We start from the raw sequence: 17102 nt of genomic DNA, 5'->3' as shown, positions 1-17102 counted from the left end.
CACAGCTGGGCCTGGGGGAGTGGAGGGCAGCAGCCGTGACCCCAAGCTGGCCAGCCATGTCCTCTCGGAAGCTCAGTCCTCCTCTTGTGAAATGTCTCCATCCCGGAGCTGCTGTCCATGGGACACTGGAGGGGAGCCCCTGCTCTGTGACACTTCAGGGCTCAGTGGTGCACGGCCCTGCCATGAGGATAGGTACCCTTGGGGAGGCGAAAGGCAACATCCCAGCTCGAGGCTTCTGCTGGCACCTGCTGTCTTCCCCATTTTATACAAGAGAAAACTGAGGCACAGGGGGGTCAATTTCCTTGCTAAGACTGTGCATGAAACCCAAGATGGGACCCAGCTCTGTTTCCCAAGCTTTTTTCCAGTGGGCCAGGATGTCTTGGAGAAGGGAGGGAGTCCAAGAGGGATATGAGGGTCCCAGACGCCCAGAACCCAACCCCCAATGGCCAGAGTTACCATATCCCAGAGGCCGCATGCTCCGGTTTGTCCCGCTTGCTGGAAGACTGGGTCAGCTCTCATTTCTGGCATCTTAGGCTCTCCCTGAGGCTGGGGATTGTCTCTTTGTTTCCATAGTAACAGGGAAAAGAGGGGCCTCCCGAATCACTGCAGGGATCCTGCATGTGCCCTGGGAATCCCGGCGATGGGTAGCCTTAGGTACACGCACACACATGCACACTCTTGTATACCCTTGTACATGCACGCACACTCAACTCGTGTATGCACACCTGTGTCCTCTTGCAAACACACATGTGCACCCTTGCACACGTAGGCACATGCAGGCACGTGAACAATGTTTCTGCTAATGGAGAAGTGGGTCAGGACATCACCCTGCCTGACATGACCCACTCCCTCAGCCACCTTGGCCCACTCAGCACAGGGAGTCTTGGGGAAAGGAGAGACTTGCACTTTATGATAAAATCCACTGCTATACCCAGAAAAGACAAGCATTTTACTACACTGATGTACAGTGACTGCAGTGGGGTATGTGGGGAGGACTTGATAATATGGGTGAAAGTAGTAACCACAATGTTGCTCATGTGAAACCTTCATGAGATTGTATATCAATGATACCTTAATTTAAAAAAATCCACTGCTACATTTATGGGTATTTATATGCCCAGTGCTGCACTTTCCTTTTCACAGGTAACCACTCCTGTACTCCCCACAATGCCACTCTGAGGTAAGTGCCCCGGGAGGAAACAGGCTCTGAGAGGTGGAATGACCTGCCTGAAGTAACACAGGAGGTGTGGACCAAGCCAAGATTTGACCCCAGGACTGTTAAGCTCCTGCCCTCCCCACCAGACCCCTTGGTGTCCGACCCATGAGCACTCACCTGGGACTCCCAAGCAGATGGGGGAGGCCTGGCAGCGGGAGGGACTGGAGCTGAGGCCTCCCAGTTAGAATGCCAGGCTCTGGGTCGGATTTCCTCTCTGGCCTCCAGCCATTCTCGATACTGAAGACTGAAGGGCAGACCAAAGGACAGCAAGGCCTTTCCTTCTACTCCCTTCTCCCAGTCAGCAGGAAAGGAGCTTTGGGCAGTAAGAACAAGACCCACGGGGAATCTCCTACTAGTGAAGCCACCTGGGCTCACCTGTGAGCTCCCCGTCCTTCCAGCAAAGGCAGGGATTCAGCTGCCAGTCCTGGCGCCCTGACCTCATCTCCCTGGGGAAGTGAGGGGGACCTGTGGCCAGCCAGAGGCTAGGCCAGCCAAATCACCCTGAGAAGGAGGTGCTGGTGGGGGGTCTTTCAGGAGGCAGCTTTCAGCAAGAGGAGCTGACAGGAAAATGGGCCTTTGGAGAGGTAGTGAACTCTCTGTTACTGGAGGTGTCCTAGGTCAGTAGGCACTGTGCACTCTTCAGTTAGGAAATTCAAAATAGTGACTGAATCCTGTGCCATTATCATCATTGTCCTCGTCATAGTTTCCACTGATGGGATACCCTTTGTGTCAAGCACTTAGGATACAACTGCCACCACTACTAATTAAAACAGCAGCTCCTATGTGCTCAGCCCTCCTGTGGCTGATTGTCCTTGAGTCCTCCCAGAACCTGCTAGGTACCAATGTTAGGCCCATTTACAGATGAGGACACTGAGGTTCAGAGAAGTTCAGTGACTTGTGCACTGCGGTGAGAGTGAAACTTGGGCTCTGCCTGGCTGCTGAGTCTGTGGTCTGAGCTGGCCTCCTGGGACTGACGCCCGAGGGAGCAAAGGAGGAGGCAGGGCGGCCTTGCCCAGCTAGGGCTCCGGGTCCCTGGAGACTTTCCGGTTCCAGGCAACACGGCCTTCACTACGGCCAAGGTGGACGCCCTCTGCTGGCTGTGCCCTAGCTCAGCATGTTCCTCCAGCCGAGCTCCGTTCCTTCAGGCTGAGGGAGGCAGGAGGTGGGCGGGTCCTTGATGGTGGTATCTGAGGTCACCCAGCAAGTCAGGGCGCGAGCTGGGGCTTGAACCCATGGGCTGCCGGATGCTAGGCATTTTTTCCCCTGGTGGGGAAAAAGTTTTACTCCAGCTGCCTTCACTTCCTGCCACACCCCTTCCATAGCTGGGCCTTTGGCCCTACTGCTCTTGATGGATCTTAGGGACTGTGGTTTTTAGCTGAAAATCTGTTTCACAAGCAAAGCTGGGGCCCAGAGTTGCCACTGGCCAGCTGTGTGATGTTGGGCAAGATTCTCAACTTCTCTGAGTGCCATCATATGGGAGTCAGTTCCTTTGTACTCTGAAGAACTAAAGAGATTTGAGGTCTCCTCTACCCAGTTGGAAGGCCTGTACTCAGCCCCTCTGTCTGCTTCTCCCTTGTTCCTCTGCTCCCTCTTCCCCCTTTTTCTCTCCCTTTTTTCTTTATTTTTCCTCTTTTCTACCTCAGCCCCCCACCCCCATCACTTCCACCCCTCTGTGGTGTGGATAATATTATCTTCCTTTTCAAGAGGAGGGATTTGAGGCTCAGAGAGGTGGAGTGACTGGCCCAGTGTCCCCCAGCCAGGTGTTTCTGGCTTAGAATCCAGACTTTGGAGACCTGCCCCTCACCCCCCACCCTACTCCCTCTTCATCTCCTTTCTCCACTTTCACTGTGTCTCATCCATCAGCTCCTCCTACAAAAAGTGTCCCAGATCCTCCATCCACTTCTCTCCCCGTCCCTTGCCACTACCCAAGCCTTTCTGGTAGCCTCCTTGCCTCCTCACAGGTCACTGCCCGGTTTTCTGCAGTCTGGTCCACACACTGGAGGAGGCAAAGCGAGCCTTTAAAAATGTAAATCAGGTGACCTCTCTTCACTCTTAGAAGCTTCCCACTGCAAGTGGAATTACTCTCATCTCTCTTCCACACCCCCACCTCCCACCCAGGGCCTATGCTATCAGATTCTAACCACCTTCATTTTCTCTTGCTCACAAAGCCCTAATCTCACCGGCTTCTTTAAGTTTCTTAGACATGCCAAGCTTGGCCCTACCCCAGGGCCTTTGCACATGCTTCCTGTGGTTGGAGCTGCCTTCCTGTGATACATGTTATAGCTGCCCCCTTTTCCTTCTTTATGTCTTAGTTAGATCTAGAACACCCCCTCAGACCACACTACCTAACATTACCCCACCCAGCCATTCTCTTCCACATTACTCCTTTCCTCAGGCCCCGGGTTTCACAGCCCACTTGTCTATTGCCTGCTCTCCTACTCAGTGTGAGATTCTTGGGGGTGGAGACTTGGTCATCTTGTTCACAGCTGTGTCCCCAGGACTAGCATAGGACCTGGCACTTACTAGGTGCTTATACATATTTGTTGAATGAATAAAGCCCCTCCCTACCCCTGACTTATCTTGCAACATCTTTCAAATCCAGTCCTATTTTTCCCGCTCCCATTGTCCCAACCCAGAGCTTGTAACAACCCCTTCTAGGCCTCCCTGCCCACTAGTCTGGAGGAGAAACTAACCCTCCTGTTTCTCCTCCACATAAACACTATGCTCTCCCAGGCCTCAGAGAGAGCAATTCCTTTTTCCCTCTACTCCTTTCCCCTCATCTGGTTAATTTCCACCTGACCATCTGTACTAATTAATCTCAGGCATTACCTCCTCCCAGAGGCCTTCCCTGCTTTCCTTTAAGTTAGTGCTCCTGATCCAGAGGACAGTCTTCTCTCTGTATGTTGAGTGTTTTCTCCTCCTTCATTATGGGACCTCCTCAAGGGCTAGGACCAGTCAGGTTCATCATTACGTCTATAGCACCCAACCCCAGGCTGGCCTGCCACAGGCACTCAGAAAACATTGAGCTGGGCTGGCCTCATCACTGCTGTGGTGGGACTTTGGGAATAAGACAGACCAGACCAGTGTCTCCCAGCTGTGACCTATGGAAAGCCACTTCCTCTCTTTGAGCCTATGTTTGCTTATCCATTAAATGGGTGTAACTATCCCAACTGCTCAGGGTTGTAAGGATTCCAAAGAAGCTTCTCTCATACATGTAATATACAGCATGTGAGAAATGTTGAGTGAATGGTGGGTCCCTTGCCCAGTATGGTCTTGGGCCTGGGCTCAGTGACTGCCTCTGTGAGCAGCAAGTCCTATCAAGCCCTCCAGGGAAGGAAAATGTATGTCCTCTAGTGAGCACTGCACCTGGGAACCCTTCTGTCAGGAGCCCCCAAGGGTGAAGGTAGGAGGTAGGCAGACTGGATCAAGCCCTGAACTTGAAGCCACATAACTGAATTTGAGACATGGCTTCATAATTCACTGCCTAAGTGACACAGGGCAAGTCCCGACACCTTTCTGAGTCTCAGCTTCCTCATCTGGGATGGAAGCCAATAACACACACCAGCCTAAGACTCAAAACAACATGGCCAGAAAGTCAAGGTATTGGTAAGTGCTTGTAATTATATCCCCAGAGCAATCTTCTGCTCTTCTGCTGATACTTTCTGCAATTTGGGTGCATGTATCTAGGGTATGCCTTAGACAGGCCGTGGCCATTCTAGGCTGTGAATAGGAAGGACCCTTCCCATTCTAAATGGTTTCCTGGGATCTGACTTGGGCTTTGCAGCCTAGGTTGTATGCTGGGACCCTGGATATCACTGGACACTCAGGAGATCCAAATGCTCTGCTCATGACCCCCGAGATGCTAATGTGTAAGTGACCAGCCAGACTCCTAGGAGATGTCTGTGGAGTTCCAAATACAGATCTATATAGCTTGGGCAGACAGAGGTCCACTACTCAAACCCCTCTGAGATCCCCATTCATGCATTTCTTCATTCTTCCACTGCTGTATTTCCAAAATGTTGCACAGAGCCTGTGGTACATAATAGGTGCTCAATAAGTATATATTGGAAGAATTAATGTATTCTATGCATTCAACAGACATTTATTAGAATGCCTACTGCTAAGTGTGCAGATGTTGTACATGAAGCAGCTGGTCCTGAAGCCCTCTCCTGAGATCACTCAGGGTGCTTCTTAATCTTCTCAGCTCTTTCCATTCCCCACCTAGCTTCTACTGGTTGCCAGGCTCCAGATACCAGAACTTTTCCCAGAACGACATAATACCTAAGCACCCTATGCCTCATGGGGTCTCGGAAGGCTACACACCCACAGCCACAACTCTCCAAATCCTCCTTGCCCTTGGTGGCCCCTCCTCAGCCACCTTTCCCCATCCTTCTCAAACCAGCAGGCTCAGCCATCTCCCTCAACGGAGTACCCTTCTACCTGGGGTTATATCTGGAGAGGCCAGCAGGTGGCGCTCAGGTTCCTTTTCCCCCCAGTACAAGACACCACCAGGACCCTCTCCCTCCCTCCTTTTCTCGCCAGCAGGGACAGGAATGGACTCTGTGACCTCTAACTGACCCCTCTCCTTCCCGCTGGCTCCTGTGATAAGGCCTAAGGAGACTCCAGTTGTTCCCGCAGGCCCCGGGTTGTCTTTTCCGGCCTGGTGGGTGAGAGGGGTCCCTAGGGGCCAAGCTGCAGCTGGCGGGGCGGAGCCGGGCTGGGTGGGGCAGAAAGCAGCTGCTGGGAGAGAAGAGAACGAGAGAGAAAGGAAGAAAAGGAGAAAGAGAAAAAGGAGGGAGGTGCTCTGGTTCCTAGCTCCTCTCCCAAACAGGTGGAAGTCTCAACGAAGGCTCGCCCCAGGACAAGGTATGTGGCTTAGGAAGCAGGTGGGGCTGGGGGTGTCAGCCTGCCCAGAGCAGCAGGCCTGGGAGTACTGAGTGTCTAGCCAGTTAGTTTCCACTGCTCAGCAGGAGCCCCTGAGCCCCCTCCCATCTCACCCTTTCCAAGCAGAGACTTGGGGGTCTGTGCAAGGAGTCCTGGGGTGGGTGTCAGGAGATGAGGGTGCTCTCAGGTTCACTGTGAATTTGCACCAAGCTCTTCCCATCACTGTGCCTCAGCTGCTTGATCTAAAAATGGCAGGCGGGGAGATCTTGAAGACATTCCGTGGGGTAATTTTGCAAGGTGTTCTTTTTCAAAACAGATCAGCCCGTCCAGGGCCTCTGGAAGGCCAGAGGCCTTTAAGACCCAAAGGAATGCTCACCTAATGGTGGGATTTCAGACAGTGCCTGAAGGTGGGATTTCAGACAGCAAGAGAAGGGGTTCTGGGCTCATTTCTGCTCCCTCATTTGGAAGGATGGGTGGCCCCTCCATGTCAGTGGCCCTAGGACCCTGGGCTGTGCCTCTCCTTGACCTTGTTTCTCTGACTGGGACTCAGGGTGGACAGTGTCACAGGGTGGGTGGAGGTGAGGCCTTCCCTAGCTGCCTGGTGTTCCAGAGGTCCTCATTATGGAGAGAGTGGTGGGTGCAGGACCAGGGTATCTCCCTGCCATTCCAACATCAAAAGAGGAGTAGATTGGGCAAAAAGGTGTGTGAGACTGAGGTAGGGACAGTGACAGGCATATGAATGACCCCAGATTTATGAGAAGGGATCACTGAAGCCCTTTTATTAACTGCGATTGTGCCACGTGTTCAAAGCCCCCTGCACTTCAACGCCATTAGCTCAGTCACTGCTCACAGTGTTCAGCCAGGCCAGCATGGGGGCGGCGGAGCCATTCTTCCCTCACCCTGCTCTGGGGAAGAGATTGTTCCAGATGATCCTCTGGCTGGGGAGGAGCTGGCACAGGCAAGTTCTAGGATCTCAGGGATCCCAGGGCCGGCAAATTCAGTCTGCAGGGGGAGATGGGGGCATCAAGCATACATTTGGTAGACAGATCAGCTTGTGTTCAAATCTTGGCTCTTCTATGGGTTCTTGGACAAGTCAGGTAACCTCTTGGAGCTGCTGGTGGATAACAGAGCAGGCTCTATAGGGTCGCAGTGGGAAAGCGGCATAATTCAAGTAAAGCTCTCAGCACTGTATTTGGCACCTAGTAGGGCTAGTTGTCATTGTGTGGATAAAAACGGGAGGCCCAAAGAAGGGGAAGGACTGACGGGGGTCCCAGAGCCAGGCCCACAGTGAGTCAGAGCACCTCTTCTCGGCCTGTGGTAAAATAAACACTGAGCACCTACTGTATGCATCCCAGCCCCTCGTCAGCATTCTAGTCACCTCCATCGCTACTGTGATTGCTCCCCTCTGCTCACTGCACACTGGCCAGCAAGGCCGCGGGGCTGGGGTGGAGTGAGGGATGGGACCCCAGCCCGAGGGAGGGCGGTCAGCAGTGGGGCGGGGTGGGATGGGGCACAGCTGAGCGTCCCCGTGGCACTTGCCCACCTTTCCCGTGGGAAAGGGCAGAGACGACGGCCGGGTCAGGGCTGGCGGGGCCGGGGCTACGAGCTTGGGCTTGGCTTGGTGGTGGTGGGGGCGCGGAGGACCGCTTGGACTCCGCACCGCCAGAGGATGACAGCCGCCCGTCCGCTCAGCCCCGCGGGCGCGGACCACCGGCCTCGGCGGGAGGGGGGCGCGAAGGGGGCGCCCTCCGCCCCTCACCCCGCCCCGCGCCTCTCCCCGCAGCGGGGGCGCCCCGCCTTTCGGGCGCCCGACGTGTACGCGGCAGCCGCCCGCCGCCGCCGCCGCCGCCGCCGCCGCCGCGCGGGAGTCGCTGTCCGCGGAGCCGATATGCAGGCGGCGCGGGGCGGCGCGGGGCGGCCGGGCCGCGGGCCGGAGCGCGAGCGCGAGCGGCCGCCGGGTGCCGGAGCCGAGTCCCCCTGCGCCGCCCCGGGCCAGCCGGCCGGAGGAGCCGCCATGCACCCCGGGCCGCCCGGCGCCGCGCTCCGCCTGTGGCTGGGCTACGTCTGCCTCGCGCTGGTGCAGGCGGGTAAGGGGGCCCGGCGGGCGGGCAGGCGCCGGGGCGGACTCCTCTCCTGTGGCAGCCAAGGGAGCCCTCAGGTCCCTTCCCTGCTCCCTGGGGGCCCCGACTCTGCCCCACTCACTGCTCTCCCAATCCCCCGCAGCCTCTTCCCTACCTGCTTGACCCCCAGAGCCCTTCCCGCCACCCCAGCCCTCGGTCTAGTCTTGTGACCCTCCAGGCCCCTCATCCCATTGCCCTGACCCCAGGCCTTTGCCTCAGCTGCCCTAGCTCCCTCCTCTGGCCCTGGGAGCAGCTGAGGACACCCGTCCCTCAACATTGGGCCTCCCTCCCTGTCTCCACCGTCCCTCAACCTTGGGCCTCCCTCCCTGTCTCCAAAGCCCTGCAGGACAACAGTGCAGGTCGGAGCAGGCTGGGGTCCCAGAGTACCTGGGCATGTGTAAAGGAATGGGGAACTAGTACCCTAGGGGGGATGGCCCCCTGAGCCTGGTGCAGCCAGCATCTGGTGCCAGTGGGGCGCAGCTTTACCCTCAGGCAGCCCCTCCTCACGCCTGTGTCTGCTCTTTGGCTGCCACCGTCACTCCTCGGTCCCTCTACCCATCTCTCCATGGCTCAGTGCTCTCTGCTTCTGTCTCTGTCTCTGGTACCCCACTTGTCTGTTCTCTTGTTGTGTCTGCCGCCACCTGTCTGTGTCCGTCTCTCTACATCTCCATGTATGGTTTTGTCTCCCCAGGCCGCAGGCCTCCTCTGTGGGTGAGGGGTGCTGTTCAGGCCCGGGTCTTTCCCTTGCAGCACTGGCCCTGCCCCAGGAAAATACAGAGGCTTCTGCAGCTCCACTGCCCCTCTCCTGGAAAGGTTCTTCCTTCCCTGACCCCCACGGTCCCCATTGCCGTCCTTCCTACTGCCTTCTTGACTGGCCCCCCTTCATCCTCTTCCCACACCCAGATGACCCTAACTTGTACTCTCTACTCTCTGACAAGGGGGCCCTGCTCTGAGTGACCCCATCTTCCTCTTGCATCCCCCCACCTGTCTCTTGGGGCTGGCAGTGTAAAGAGGCTCACGTGACCCTTCCCTAGGCTTCATTCCTCCTGGGTCACCACACTATTGGGGGTTCCTCCTTGATCCTCACTCCCATCTCAGAGCTCACCTCAGCCTGACTCTTCTCTACCTCTGGGTTTTCTCCTTCCCTCAAGGTCACTCATTTGACAGTGCCATATTGTAGAAAGAGCACTAGACTGGGAGTCCTTTTGACCACTTTTCACCAGACTTAACCTTCAGGTCCTACAACCCCTGCCATCTATGCCCCGCTCATACCTGCCACCCCCCAGTTTACTGCCTCTCTGTTGGATCTGACCCTGGCCCAGGCCCATCAGTTTTTGCTTGGACCCCTGTTAGGGACAGTTGTGGCCAGGCAAATTATGTCCTGTCCTGGACATAAGGAGCCTCGGGCCTCACAGGACTGGTTCTTCAACTACTAAGGAACTGAGACCCATGGACCAACCATCGGAGGCTATGGTTTCTTCCTTCCCCCATTGCATGACCTTTCCCAGGTTTCCACTTAGGAGACAGTGGGTCTGGGCCTGACAGCAGGGGGTGCTCAGGCTCAGGTGCCTCCACCCCTCAGACAGCCCCTCGGCCCCGGTGAATGTCACTGTCAGGCACCTCAAGGCCAACTCCGCAGTGGTGAGCTGGGATGTCCTGGAGGACGAGGTTGTCATCGGATTTGCCATCTCTCAGCAGGTAACCCTCCAGGTCTAAGAGGCAAGAACTCCTCGGGATGGTAGTGGAGGAGGGGATGCAGAAACAGAAAGGAGAAAGGAAGGAGGAGCAAGAGAGGCAGGCAGAAAAAGTATACATATGGCCTGAAAGGGGAGTCCCAGAAGGGGATCAGTTTTTCACGGAGGGCTCAGGGGCCTTTGAGTGGCACCTAGGAATTAAGAGTATGGTTTTGATCTTTAACAGACCTGAGTTTAGGACCTGGCTCTGGTTCTCACTGGATGGTCGTGGGCAACCTTTCTAAGCCCTCTGTACCAGTCTCCTTATCTGTAAAAGGATACCTGGCTGCTGAGAGGAGGGGATACATAGGGAAGATTGTGTATGTACAGGATGTAGCATGGTAGCCAGGTGAGCCCTTATCTCCACTGGAGAGGTGGGCAGAGTGCAGTTGGTGACTGGATAGGGCAAGAGTGGGCCCGGCTTTTGCCTTGGCAGAAAAAGGACGTGCGGATGCTGCGCTTCATCCAGGAGGTGAACACTACCACTCGCTCATGCGCCCTCTGGGACCTGGAGGAGGACACTGAGTACATCGTGCACGTGCAGGCCATCTCCATTCAAGGCCAGAGTCCTGCCAGTGAGCCGGTGCTCTTCAAGACCCCTCGTGAGGCTGAGAAGATGGCCTCCAAGAACAAAGGCATGCTGGGTCCCTTGAGGAAGGGACTGGGTGAGGGTGGTCAGCCTGAGCAGTGGGTGGCCTCAGGAAAACGCTAACTCCCCTGTTCCTCCCCGCCAGCCCCTGCTGCCAAGTAGAGCAGCACCTGAGAGAGAGGAGCTCACTCTCTAGTCCCCAAGATAATGGGTATATGAACTGTCAACTGGATTAAGTCCTATCACTGTCACCCCAAGTGGACCCCAGCATGGTCTCGAATCTTTTAGTGAGCCATGTGAGCACCTGTAGAACGAGCGCTTGATGTCCTGGCCTTGACCCTGGAGGAGGGGAGCCCTGAACTGAGTGTCTCTCTACCCGCAGATGAGGTGACCATGAAGGAGATGGGGAGGAACCAGCAGCTGCGGACGGGCGAGGTGCTGATTATCATCGTGGTCCTGTTCATGTGGGCCGGTGAGTCTGGCCTCCAAGGCCTTCTTTGCTTAACTCTGGGAAATGGAGGCCCCTGACCAGGCTCCTTCTCTCACAGAAACAAAGGGTAAGAGGCCTGGAGACAGCTGAGAGGCAGTGTGAGGAGTCTCTGAGTCCTGCTCCGCGGACTGGCTCTGGTCCGTTTGCTGACTTAGCCCTCGCCAGAAGAACACATTGAGAGCTGCCTTGGAGGAGCACTGGCCCTTCCCCTCCCTCAGGGTGCCTCAGGCTCCTGAGAGTAGATAGCCACAGCCCCTGCACCTGCTGGCCGCGGCTTCACAGGCTCTCGCCCCACTTCTGGGTCGCTGTGCCGCCAAGTGCCTCAGGCACATCCTCGGAGACCTCTCAGACCACCTCCATAAAACTTCCCTCACCCATCCATTAGAACGTCTCCCCACCTCCATGCTCCCACAGCACTCTTTGCTCCTCTCTTGAGCCCTTCTTAAATTAAGGTAGTCAGGCTCATGTGTCTTTTTTCCCATGAGCTCCCTGAGGATGAAGAACGAATTTCATCTTTGTAGTCAACCAGCATTTTCTGAAGCGCCACTCCATTCCAAATAGTAGTGCTACAATCATGACTGAGAGGAGCCCTGTGCTTGCAGAAAGCTCAGTCTGAGAGAATCCAGGCCCATATTTAACTGTAATTCAATGTGATGAGGGCTGTAATGGAAACAGAGGATAGGGAATTAATTCTGGGGCTAGGAGTAGAAATCAGGAAAAACACAGCGAGGAGGTACATGGGAATTGAGCTTTACAGGATGAATAGGAGTTTACCAGGCAGCCAAAAAAAGGAATGGTGTTCTGGGCATGGTGTTTTCAAGAAACATGTTAAGCTCAGTCTGGCTCAGGGCAGCTGCACCCTGAGAGAGAAGGCGGAAATGGAGTAAAGGACGGGGAGGCTGGAGAGTAGGCCGGAGTCGTTCAGAGCCACTTGACCACTATGCCAAAGCTATATTTACAGGGTGGTCGAGAGGACAGCTTCTGTTTTAGAAGCATTTATTTTAAAAAATGTCCCAGAGGCACACTGGGAAAAAAAACAAACAGGAAAAACAAAGGATTTTACAAAAGAGGAGGTTTGCTTATGGTGCATTATTAGACTTGGCACAGACAGTATTTACATAATCATAACTATATAAGCACAGTGAATTAACCCCAAATTGTGAAGTAATTCTGTTAGGATGATGGGGAAGGAAGGAGGGGGAGTTATAAGGCTTTATCTACCATGGTGGAGAGTGAAAAGATACTCTCTAAAGCGAGTAGATCAAGGAACAGCACTATAAATAAAGCACAAAGGTAAAAATGGGGAAAACTCTTTTAAGAATTGGAACTGGCTGCCTTGATACTGACTTCCAAAAGAAATTATATTCATCTATTATTAGTTTGATAACAAACATTTAGCAGAATGCAGGCCCTAGAGTGCGCAGCCCAGCTCCACCTCTGTGTGACCTTGAGTAAATTATCTAAGCCCCCAGCGTCCTCTCTGAGAGGATCAGAGGCGCCCTTGTGAAGCTGTCCAGACTCAGGGAGTGCACAGCTCAGGGCTGCCAGTGCTCAGCAGCTGCGTTGTCTCTGTTCACCCTTAAAGGGAAAGGGGGGCTGTCAGAGGTCTGAAAAGGGAAGGGAGACATGATCAGATGCCTATTGTGGGAAGATCAACCCAGCAGCGGAAAAGGGATGGCTGGTAAGGGGCCAGGTGGACCCAGGAGCCAGAGGCCAGAGGCAGACTGTTGCAGTAGTGCAGTTGAGAGACCATCTGGGTAAGTGCCGACAGGGACTTGGGCTCTGGCCTCTGACTGCTCTCCTTTGGCGCCCCCAGGCGTCATTGCCCTCTTCTGCCGCCAGTATGACATCATCAAGGACAATGAACCCAATAACAACAAGGAAAAAACCAAGAGTGCGTCAGAAACCAGCACACCAGAGCACCAAGGCGGGGGTCTTCTCCGCAGCAAGGTGAGGGCAGGACTCGGGCCTGGGTGGGGGGCCCCCTGGCTTGTGTGCTGGTCATCCCTGGATTGCAAAAGGGGTCAGCTCAGGGCCTGGCACAGCTGCAGCCGGACAGAGCCAAACTTGGCTGCTATCTGTGTGACACAGGGAACACTACAAATCGATTTTGGATCCTCTGCTTTTGCAGGGTGCCAAGGGCCAGTGGGGTCTGACAAAAAAGGCAGCCAATAGGGAGGGCAGAATTCTTGACTGGTGTGGGGTAGCAAGAGAAGGGGTTCTGGGCTCATTTCTGCTCCCGCTGTGCTGTGTGACCTTGGACAGGTGCTTCACCTCTCTGTACCTTCATTTCCTCTTCTGTATAACAGATCTGAAAACCTTTTCAGTGTTTGCTCTGAGCAGCTCAGAAGAAAGCCAGTAGAGAATGTGAGAGGATCTCATGGTCCTGATGATGAGAACCCAACAAGCAAACATCTGGCCCTCTCTACACTCCCTCCTCCTTCCATCCACTCACACCCTCTGGCTTACTGTCCTCTCTTTTGGCTTCTCTTTTTCTGGCGCATTTTCCTGAAGCCTCCTGTTAACCCCCATCTCCAGAAGCACCTCAATGTCAGTGGCTGAGGCTATGCTCAGAGGCAGAACTGCAGGATGTGAGAGAACCAGCCAGTGGGATGGTCCCACTGGGGGTGGACTGGGTGCCAGGGGCCAGTCTTGGCCATTCAGTTATGGGAGCCCGAGGCTGGGTTTGAGGAGGCAGAGAGACAAGATACGCAGGCAGGGCTCTCCCTTCCTTCCACATGGGACAAGAGCCTGGCTTTTAGGCTGCAGCTCTGCTGCTCCCTTCCTTCTTGTGTCCTCTTCCTGTTTCCAACCCTGCAAGAAGTCTATTCTATTTGCCCTGGCGGCTTTTCTCATTTTTTTCCTCCCAGTTTCCAAACAAGCCCTTGGTGAACATCATCGAAGCATGACCGCCTGTCTGCAGGGAGAAGGTCCATGGGCATGGGGAGGGGAGGACTGCAGTGGGGGGAGGCACAGCTAGCTGCACAGTTCTCCCCGCCCCCGTCCTACTCTGGTGAAGGAGGCTGAACTACAAACCCCAATTCTGCAAAAAATAAGCCACAAAACTGAGGCCTGGCCCCGTTCTGGAAAAGGCAAAGCTGCAGGAGACACAGCCTTCTTTCTGTCTCCTTGCCTCTCCTGGACTGGCTTCCTCTTTGAGAAAATGCACAAAAGCTCCTGGGAGATGACAAGCACCCAGACTGACTCAGGCTGTGTCTTTCAGACTGAAAACCATCAGGGAAGCCGTGGGGCTGCCTGCTGGGCAGGGTCATGGCTGCCATCAAGCTTTTTCTGGATCCAGCCATCAAGGACATGTTTGTGGTGTTATGTACAATTTTGCAAGTGTGTAAGATGTTATCTGTTTTGTCTCTTTTGGAAAACACAATCGAAGGGCTTTACTCCAGAGGGCAGAAGGATTCCCCAGCTGGTTGCCTGCATCCCCTGTCTTCTTTGGCCCTTCTTTTGACTGTAAGATCATCAGTCTGGGATCTTAAGAAGACAAAGTAGGAAAGAGACTGGAAGGTATTGGTCCGTTTCTTTAGGAAAAGTCACTTTGGAGTTGTAACAGTGCTGGCTTGTACAGCTGAAAAAGTACGTCCACATGGGGGCCGTTAAAATACGCACTCTGGAGTAGAAGGTGCTGGAAGGCAGGCCTGAGCTACTCACCATGGTGAGAGCAGCCCTGGCCTCTGGGGTCTCCATTATTCTGCCATCTCATCCAGGCTTCTGTCAAAGCTACCCAGGGTCCTCATGTCCTTCCCTAGAGCCTGAGTGGTATGAGGTGACAGGTCTCTCCACTGCTCCTTTATGGTTAAAAAAAAAAAATGGTGCTTGATAAGGAAAGGCAGACTCTTCCCTGAGACTGACAAGTTCTGGCTGCTGCATGCATGCCTGGGAAGAGATGGACCTCTGTATCTTCCATGGGTGGGTAAGGATGGGCATGTGGGGGGGACTGTGCCTAGCACAAGCCTGGCACATCGTAGGCACTTAGTGAATACCTTGAACTGGATGTTAAAAGCAATGGCCCCCAAGCCAGAGAGCTGAAAGCCATCACTCAATGACCGCCCCTTCCTTCCGGTCTATAAGAGCTCTCACAGCTGGGTCAGCCACCACTCTGCTTTGCCCTGAAGTGGCAGCACAGGGAGGGAGGAGAGACAGGGTAAAAGGCAGATGTCAGCAATACTAAGGGCTTCATCATGGAAGGACATTTGTCTCCACTCACTGTCTTGTGACTTCCATCCCTGCTGAATGGGGCTGAGGCCAAGGCTCCTTAGGGGAGAGGTCCTTACCTCTGATCCAGTTAGAGCAATAACTACTTTTTAAATGTAAAATAAAAAGACAAATGAAAAGGCACATCCTTGTCTTCTGGTAAATGCCCAAATGTTGCCCTCTTTTTCTGGCAATTGGCAGCAAGTCAGGATGTGTGGAGGAGGAAGTCAGTTCTCTCCATCTTGGCCTGCAGCTTCTGAGGGACATGCCTGCCAGCCAAGCTGGAGTTGGAAGGGAAATCTCGAACAGATGGGGATGCACGTGTAGGAGGAGAAAATAGCTGCTCCATCTTCCTATTACTGAGGCCCACCCCCCAACACAGTCCATGCTTGGGCTGCCACACCGCATAGGTATGTGCACTGGTGCTGTTTTTAAAACAAAGGGTTTTCCCCCTCTGGTGCGGGGAAGGCAATTCCTGTTTCTCCCCAGGGTGAGCAAGGAAGTGAAGAGGAACTGAAAAGCTGCCGCTGCAGCTTGGTATCCGCAGCATGCTGTTCTGGGCTGTTTAAGGATCATCATGATCCCCAAAGCAGGCCAAAAGGTAGAGAAATAATGCCATTAGCCAATGAGCAAACCAGTCAATAGGGTGCCTTGAACATTTCTGTCCAGAGCTAGCAAGAACTTGGAGAGAAAACGTCAGGCGAGCAGGGCATAGGGCAGACAGTTTGGGAAGGTTCTGAGAGAAAGAAAGCAGGCCTTAGAGGCTGGGTGGGGAAGTGGGAAATTGCTCAGTACACAAAACTCTAAGCCGAACTTCAGAGGTTCTGCCCAGGCCCTCTGTGCCTATCTAGTGCCAAATGTTAGAGAAGTCCTCAAGTTAGCATCAGGTAGATAGCTTGGTGGGGCTCAGGGGGCACTGCCTGTCCTGCCTTCAGCTTATCTGCACCTGTGGGACATACATCAGCTAAAGGCATGGGGAGCTATGAGAGAAGTGAGAACTCTCCTGGCGTAGGTAAACTTCATCCCCTTTGACTGCCTCCCTGAACCCCAAAGTTCTGTAACCATCAACTTTTCCTACAGCTTCGACTTGGGATGTGGTCCTTTCTTCACCACTCCCTCAGATGGGCAGATGCCTCATAGCTTGGGAAGGTTCTGGGCAAGTTCTCTGAGACTGAGACCTGACTTGCAGACCATAGCAGGCCTGAGGGAGGCAACCAGGCCTGAGATGTAGGAGACCCTGCCTTAAAATCACAAGACACCTCAGGCCAGTAACTTGAGGTGCGAAGGGGGCTTGGTTTCCTTAGCGAAAAACAAAGGGGTAAGAACAGAGGATTCCCAGCTCCCACCCACCACCTAGAGTAGGAGCCAAGGGACTTTCTCACAGGAACACTAGGGAAACCCAGGACCTGAGGAGAGGAAGGACTGGGGTTTCTGTTGGGCAGGAGTCCCTTTCTCTAAGCTTGTCCCCTTAACCCCTGGCTTCTCAGTGTGGGCCTCCTCTAGAATCCACATTTCAGATCACGAATTCAACCCTTTTATCACATGATGTCTCACCATCATGTGATGTTTCAGACTTCTACTTTATCCTTACCCTCTTTAAATCTATTTGAGTTTGGCAATATTGCTTTTAAGTAGCCCTCAAGAACAAACTGCTTCTATAAACGGGACACCCTCCACTACAGCCCTGGCGCCACCAAACCCCATCAGTATAATATTCCCAAACCCTCAGATGCTATTTGAAGCTAAGTTGAAGAATTTATATACAATGGTTCCCTAATGATATATTTCAGGACTATCACATGGACTGCCTTCAAGTTTGCCCATGACTATATTCCACCCCCTTTATAGTAGGTGTTGGGGA

General features: G+C 54.0%; 1 protein-coding gene across 5 annotated transcripts; it reads left to right on the top strand.

Moving 5' to 3' along the window:
• The first annotated feature begins 5786 nt into the window (after positions 1-5786).
• On the top strand, positions 5787-15385 carry FNDC5 (fibronectin type III domain containing 5). Of its 5 annotated transcripts, XM_073233582.1 has the most exons (8): positions 5787-5879; positions 6048-6082; positions 7884-8187; positions 9803-9918; positions 10390-10588; positions 10925-11014; positions 12849-12982; positions 14424-15385. In XM_073233582.1, exons 3-8 carry the CDS (start codon positions 7989-7991, stop codon positions 14496-14498), a joined length of 813 nt encoding a protein of 270 aa, XP_073089683.1. In that variant the 5' UTR covers positions 5787-5879; positions 6048-6082; positions 7884-7988; the 3' UTR covers positions 14499-15385. The 5 variants fall into 5 exon arrangements, with proteins under 5 accessions (XP_073089683.1, XP_073089684.1, XP_073089682.1 ...); XM_073233583.1 differs by lacking the exon at positions 5787-5879 and having other exon boundaries at positions 5943-6082; positions 10423-10588; XM_073233581.1 differs by lacking the exon at positions 5787-5879 and having other exon boundaries at positions 5943-6082.
• The last annotated feature ends 1717 nt before the right edge of the window (positions 15386-17102 follow it).

The sequence above is a fragment of the Manis javanica genome, chromosome 4 (assembly GCF_040802235.1).
Source record: "Manis javanica isolate MJ-LG chromosome 4, MJ_LKY, whole genome shotgun sequence".
In the NCBI taxonomy this organism is placed as follows: Eukaryota; Metazoa; Chordata; class Mammalia; order Pholidota; family Manidae; genus Manis; species Manis javanica.
Note: the sequence above shows the minus strand (reverse complement) of the source record. Positions and strands in the feature narration are given on the sequence as shown.

What these genes read in the sequence shown, in the direction of transcription:
- FNDC5 (XM_073233582.1), top strand. Translation starts at nt 7,989, where the DNA reads ATGCAGGCGGCGCGGGGCGGCGCGGGGCGGCCGGGCCGCGGGCCGGAG. An exon ending in GATTTGCCATCTCTCAGCAG is followed by an intron (nt 9,919 to 10,389) that starts GTAACCCTCCAG and finishes TTGCCTTGGCAG; the next exon opens with AAAAAGGACGTGCGGATGCT. An exon ending in GGTCCTGTTCATGTGGGCCG is followed by an intron (nt 11,015 to 12,848) that starts GTGAGTCTGGCC and finishes TGGCGCCCCCAG; the next exon opens with GCGTCATTGCCCTCTTCTGC.